This window comes from Chamaea fasciata, unplaced genomic scaffold (assembly GCF_029207755.1).
Source record: "Chamaea fasciata isolate MVZ Bird 193981 ecotype frontalis unplaced genomic scaffold, bChaFas1.0.hap1 SCAF_2, whole genome shotgun sequence".
In the NCBI taxonomy this organism is placed as follows: Eukaryota; Metazoa; Chordata; class Aves; order Passeriformes; family Sylviidae; genus Chamaea; species Chamaea fasciata.
In genome coordinates this window covers 90,860,297-90,866,943 of record NW_027094087.1, presented here as the reverse complement: position 1 = coordinate 90,866,943, position 6,647 = coordinate 90,860,297, and the positions used below count along the sequence as shown (strand labels likewise).

General features: G+C 53.3%; 1 protein-coding gene across 1 annotated transcript; it reads left to right on the top strand.

Annotated features, from left to right (window-relative positions):
- The first annotated feature begins 633 nt into the window (after positions 1–633).
- On the top strand, positions 634–4,163 carry SOX1 (SRY-box transcription factor 1). Its single transcript, XM_066176751.1, has one exon. The coding sequence runs from the start codon at positions 1,218–1,220 to the stop codon at positions 2,337–2,339; it is 1,122 nt and encodes a 373-aa protein (XP_066032848.1). The 5' UTR covers positions 634–1,217; the 3' UTR covers positions 2,340–4,163.
- The last annotated feature ends 2,484 nt before the right edge of the window (positions 4,164–6,647 follow it).

The following is a 6,647-nucleotide window of genomic DNA, read 5'->3' as shown; positions in this document are numbered from 1 at the left end:
CCCGCGGAAAAGGCGTGTTTAGGGGCCGCTCACACGACTGCGGTAGCGGGCCGGACAGGCTGGGGCGCCTCAGCTCCCCTAAATGCTGCTCGACGGTCGTCTCAGTGAGGGGCGCGCCCGGTAGGGACAGGGCGGCCCACGGCCCGGGGACTCCCTGCGGCGATGCCCGGAGGGGACGGAGGGGTGGCCGGGGGCCGAGGGGGTGTCCCCGCCTCGGGGGCGCCGTCGGGGCCGGCGGGCGAGACGCGGCCCCTCCGCCCGTCCCCCGCCCCGAGCGCGGCGCGCCCCAGCGTACGTCACCGCTCGGCGCGCGCCATATGCAAATCCGCGCCCGCCGGCGCGCCGCCATTGGCCGCCGCCAGGCGATTTAAGGCGGGCTCGGCGCGCGCTGTATGGCTGCGGCGCCGCTCGCCCGCGCGCCCGGCGGCTCCTCCTCCTGTGCCGGCCCCGTCCCGGCCCTGCCCGGCCCGTCCCGCCCGGGCCGCGGGAGGGAGACCACCGCCAGCAAATTACCGTGCCGCCGCGCCCCGGCCGCCGGGTTCGGCGCGTGTTTTGGTTGGGCTCCTTCCCCCACCCCCTCCCTCCCCCGATCCTCCTCCTGCCTTTTTTTTTTTTTTTCCCCCCAGTTAACGTTGAAATACTTTTTTTTTTTCTCCTCCTTTTCGCGTGGCGGTGGGTTCTCCTCTCTTCTGCTCCATTCACCTGCGATCAGCGGATGCAAGTCACACACGCTCCCTCCCCTCCCTCCCTCTCTCTCTCCAAGTTAGCAGCAAAGAACAAAAAAAAATAGCTCCGTTAAGGATAAGAGCGGGAGCGGAGGGGTGTGCGCGCGTCTGCCGGGGAGCGCCGGCGAGCGGAGGACACCGCCGACGGCTCCGCACACTCCTCCCGCCGCGCCAAGTGAAGCAGCAAGTTTGCCGTGCACCTGTTTGAGCAGCTCGAACCCCCGTCGCCACCGAGCCCCGAAAGTGATTTGCGAAAGGGAGAAAGTTTTTCGCCGGCAGGGTCGCCGATCGCTCTCCTCGCGGTTTTCTTCTCCTCTTTTTTTTTTTTTTTTTTTTTTTTTTTTTTTTTTTTTTTTTTTTTTTTTTTTTCACGGCGGTCGCTACCTAGATACAAACGGGTTTCGTCTCGCTCGCTCCCCGTCCTCCCGGGCTCCTCTATGTTTGATTCATTTTTCACGTCTGGCACCGGTGGAAAATAAAAAAGCTACTTGAATGTACAGCATGATGATGGAGACGGACTTGCACTCCCCTGGCGGAGCCCAGGCCCCCACGAACCTCTCGGGGCAGACCGGAGCGGGAGGCGGCGGAGGCGGCGGCGGCGGCGGCGGGGGAAACAAAGCGAACCAGGACCGGGTCAAGAGACCTATGAACGCCTTCATGGTGTGGTCGAGGGGCCAGCGGAGGAAGATGGCCCAGGAGAACCCCAAAATGCACAACTCGGAGATCAGCAAGCGCCTGGGGGCCGAGTGGAAAGTCATGTCGGAGGCCGAGAAGAGACCGTTCATCGACGAGGCGAAGCGGCTGCGGGCGCTGCACATGAAGGAGCACCCGGATTATAAATACCGGCCACGGCGGAAGACCAAGACCCTGCTCAAGAAGGACAAGTATTCGCTGGCCGGGGGGCTGCTGAGCGCCGGGTCGGCCGGGGGAGGCCCGGCCGGCGTCGGCGTGGGCATGGGCGTCGGCGTCAGCCCGGGCGGCGTCGGGCAGCGGCTGGAGAGCCCCGGCGGCACGGCCAGCGGCGGCTACGCGCACATGAACGGCTGGGCCAACGGCGCCTACCCGGGCTCGGTGGCGGCGGCGGCGGCGGCGGCGGCGATGATGCAGGAGGCGCAGCTCGCCTACAGCCAGCACCCCGGCAGCGGGGGGCACCCGCACCACCCGCACCCACATCACCCGCACCACCCGCACAACCCGCAGCCCATGCACCGCTACGACATGGGTGCCCTGCAGTACAGCCCCATCTCCAACTCGCAGGGCTACATGAGCGCCTCGCCCTCGGGCTACGGCGCCCTGCCCTACGGCTCCCAGCCCCACCAGAACTCGGCGGCGGCGGCGGCGGCAGCGGCGGCGGCGGCGGCCGCCTCCTCGGGTGCGCTGGGCGCCCTGGGCTCGCTGGTGAAGTCGGAGCCCAGCGTGAGCCCGCCTGTCACCTCGCACTCGCGGGCCCCGTGCCCCGGGGACCTGCGGGAGATGATCAGCATGTACTTACCGGCCGGGGAAGGCGGGGATCCGGCGGCCGCTGCCGCCCAGAGCCGGCTCCACTCCCTGCCCCAGCACTACCAGAGCGCCAGCACGGGGGTTAACGGCACCGTTCCCTTGACGCATATCTGAGCCCCCGCCAGCACCGGAGCGCCGGAGGCAGGCACGGACGCGGGCACCGGCTCGGCCCCCGGCCCCGGGCCGGCCTGCAGGACTGCGCGCCCCGCCGCTGCCACCGCACGCTCAGCCCCGGCCGCCTGCCCGCGTCCCGGCCCCGCGCCTCTCCTGCCCCGCTCCCAGGTTCCCCCCTCTTATTTTTGCCTCTCGCGCCCCTTCCTTCCAGCCCTCTCCCGCCTCTCTCCTTTTTTTTTTTTTTTTCTTCCTTCCTTTTTGTACAGAAATGTTTTGATGTTCTTGTAATAATAATAATAAATAATAATAATAATAACGAGAGAGAAAAAAGGTAACGGTTGCTTTACTTACCTTTTTTTTTTTAGGACTAGTTTATGAAACTAGTTTTAGACTGAACTTCTGTGTTTTATCGAGACTTTTTGTACAGTATTTATCATTCACCCAAGGGACAAAGAGCGTTTATTTGAAAAAGAGGAGAAAGAGAAAGAAAGAGAGAAAGGGGGGAAATGGCGGCGAAAAAAAAATACCAATAATAAACACACGAAGTTGTAGGTAATGCCAACTTTTATACCGCGCGGAACCGCTACGATTTCAGTCACGGATCGCTTCTTGCGAAGGCTTTTTATTGACTAATTAACTCGGAGTTGATGAGGAAAGAGGTCTCATTTATTACTCATGTACTAAGACAAATCCAAAAGAACACTTAAAAGTTTTTTGTAGATATTCTCGCGGGTTTGTTTGGTCAAGGTTGGGGGTTTTTTCCGTTACTTGTTTGTTTATTTATAAAACCTTTTTTGTTTTGGTTTGGAAGCGCCACTTTTTTTTTTCTTTCCCCGTGTTCGTAAAACTTTATTGTATCTGGACATTTTTATTTGTTTGTTTCCTCTTTGATTTTGTTTTCTTTTTGCATAATTTCTTGTAAATTCATTGTGAAATAATTTTTATTTGGGCGGTACGAAGGAAATTCGATTGTGTATATAGTTTACTAAAGAGCCTTTCTGCTAAATGGAAATCCTAAGGTTGCGGGGTTTTGTTTTGTTTTGTTTTGTTTTTGTTTTTTTTGGGGTTTTTTTTTTTTGTTTGTTTTTTTTTCCTCTGTTTTGGTTAAATAAATTTGAAAGCGGAAAAAGTCACCTGTATAAAAAGAAAAGCTAACTGGAGAACATAGTGGTGTTTACCACGGAAGCCTGTAAACACAGCAGGGAAACCTAGATTTTGGGAAGGAAGTTCTAAGCAGCAGCGGCAAAGAGAATGAAGTGCAATCTGCTGTAAATATCGATGTTCCCTAACCTGGGTAAATCAGGGGGGATGAAGGTAGATTTATTTTAATACTCGTTCCTTACTTGCAAGGGAAGGCAGTTTACTGCGTTACTTTTCTAGCCGTGAACGTTCACTTTTGTGAATTTTATGGCTGGGCTGGTGGTCCGGACCTTGCCGGGGCCTTAACTTTTCCCCTGGGGGGTGATCGGGCGCTGCGCGCCCCTGCTCAGCCTCTGGCCCGCGCTCGGCCGGGAGCTCCCGGCGGCCCGGGGGGCACCCATGTCCCCGGGAAACGAGAGGACACCGTCCAGCGCGGCACTTCCCCTCTAATTAACACCATGGAAAGAGAAAGCGCTTCTTTTTGCGCGTCCCGAAAAGAAAAGCGACCTCTAAACCTCAAGCCCGGAAAGTAGTCCCATCCCTCCGGAATATTCCGAGGGCTGAGCGGGAAGCGGCGGGGTCACACCTTTCTCCCCCTTCCCCATCCCCCATTTTTAGCGACTGCTGCGAAAGCTGCCGAGCAAAATGATGAGTGTCATTTCATTGTAGAATGTTGTTTAATGCTTGGAGGTCTATTTTAAATTTTTTTCTAGCTGTTGAGAGATACTTTTCTATATGTTAGAATTAAAAGTTTGCTGTAAACTACTGTAGCAAATGAATTTTTAAAGTAGTCAGAACTGCTTAAACAAAAGGAAAAAGAATTAACTTCCAGGACTTGAATGTCGATCCCAGCAGGCTGTAGGACTGTTCGTCTTTTGAGTCTGGTGAATAAGTACTGCATCCATCCAGGAGTGGGGAAGTTTTAGTTAGCTAATGAGGAGCGGGTTTCTTCCGTCTTAGAGATTGCATTTCTATAATGCTGACACGTCAGTTGACAATACACAACTCTTCAGACTCCTGTCGCTAATTTTGTATAAATCACTCACACTGAACGCAAAATTTTCATGGAAGCTGTCTATTGATTTCAGCCCAAACTTTTTTTTTTTAAACTATTTGAGCCTTTATTGAAATGGAGGAGTGTGAGGGTTCAGACAGTCAGCAGGCGACTTTTGGAAATGCTCAGCGACCAAACAGAGCCTACAGAAAGCAGGAACCTGTGGGAAACCTGCGATGTTGGTCACCTCCAGCCAAACACAGTCCTAGATGAAATTTTAAAAAATAATAGCCATACCTTTAGGTGTGCAGATTAAGCTGGGTACCTGTTGAACTATTTCTTGAAACGTGTTGTCCTTCATGTGCATGCATACTCTTAAATATCTGTACACACCATAGATAGCATCGTGACCGAAGAGAAGCGTGTGTGTGTGCATGTGCACAGGCAGACACGTCTGATGCACCCTTGTTACGTGCCTTTTTTTTTTTTTTAAGGGTCATAGCTATTGAAAATCACATTTAGTGACAGTGCGGAATAGAAAAATCCCAGCGAGACGATCCTGTATCACTGAACACCACCACTGATGGAACAGGAGGATTGGAGCGGTCAAGGGAGAAAAGCAAATTAAAATTTTTTCATTTGCGTCCAAACAGCAGAAATACTATAGGGAAGTGTAAAAAAAAAAATTAGCTCTCTAAATGAGCTCCTTTTAATGAGTTTTCCCTCCTACCATGACAATTTAGCGGCTCAATGGCGTTATGCCTAGAATAATAGGAATACCTGCACTTTCAACACAGGGGATTAAAGAGACCCAATGTCGGCTATATTCAAATAAGCTTCGAACATCCTCAGCCCGCCTTTCAATGTAATACAGTTCGCTTTGCAAATGTCCGCCCCCCCACCCCCCCAAAAAAACCCCAAAAAACCAAATATAAAAATCCCAAACCAAACATAAACAGTAAAAAAAAAAAAAAAAAAAAAAAAAAAACAAAACAAAAAACCCAAACAAACAAAAAAAAACCCACCAAAACAAAACCACCAACCACAAAACCCAAAACCAACCCCCCCCCCCCCCCCATCTCCACGAAATACCAAAAAACTATCCACCTATCCCAACCCCTTGAGATACCATCGGGGTAGAATTTTTTTACTGTTCGTGGTCTATTGGCTGGTTTGGCAGTTCAGTTTAATTTAAGTTAAACTTCACGTTCAGGTGACCCGGCCTGATGTATTGTATTGTATTTAAACAAAACAACTTTCCTAGGCAGATGAGTTGGGGTTAGGTACAGTAACATAATTATGTCTTCGGGCTTTTGCTGTGAGAGTTATATATAAGAGAATAATTGAATATGCAAAACTAAGAATAGGTTTAAGCGATTTATGGTTTAAGTACATTACATCTAAAATTGTATGAAATGTTCCTCCTATAGCATGATTGACAGAGCTATTAAAATCACGTATGTGGAAGAATTAAAGCAAAAAGTCATCTCGTTTTCAGTAAAAGGCAGGAAAATCCAGGGAGTGAGGCGTATGGGAGCGGGACCGGGGTGCCTTCTCTGCGCAGTTGGGCGGCGTGTAGCGTGGGGAGCTTGGGGTCAAGGCCCCTCGTGGGCCCGACCCCACCCCCGCGGTCATCGCTCTGCCGGGGAGTCCCTGTGCCCCGGGAGGGGGACGGCGGCAGAGGAGCCAGAAGGACAGGAGGCACAGAGAGATAACAGGTTTGATCCGCTCCAAACTTCGAGCCAAAACGCAAACTTGGCCTGAACTCTATAGCTCTTTTCCCAACGGTTCTCCCTTTTTAAAAAAGATATTTTTCCCCCTCCTTCCACTCCACCGTGCGTGGCTCACTGAGCTCGTAGGAGTGGCGTTGGTCCCCGGGGAAAAGCCGCTCCCTCCAGTTCCACTCCCCCGCGCCCTCAACGGGAGTCACATCACAACAAGCCCCGGGGGGGGGGAGCGTCGGTGGGACAGCTCCGAGCCTCTGGGAGCAACGGAGCGCGGGAGGAGGGCACACGGAATCGTCCATGAAGATGAAAAGAGGGACGATTCCAGAAATCAGACCCAACGCTCCCGTAGGGCCACAGCGGGACAAGAAGCTCCGCGAAATGCTCCTTGGTAGGGCGGGGTGGGGGTGGGGAGGACCCTCCCTCCCAGCTGCGCCACATGCAGGCGAC

Coding starts and splice junctions, on each gene's coding strand:
- SOX1 (XM_066176751.1), top strand. CDS start 1,218: ATGTACAGCATGATGATGGAGACGGACTTGCACTCCCCTGGCGGAGCC.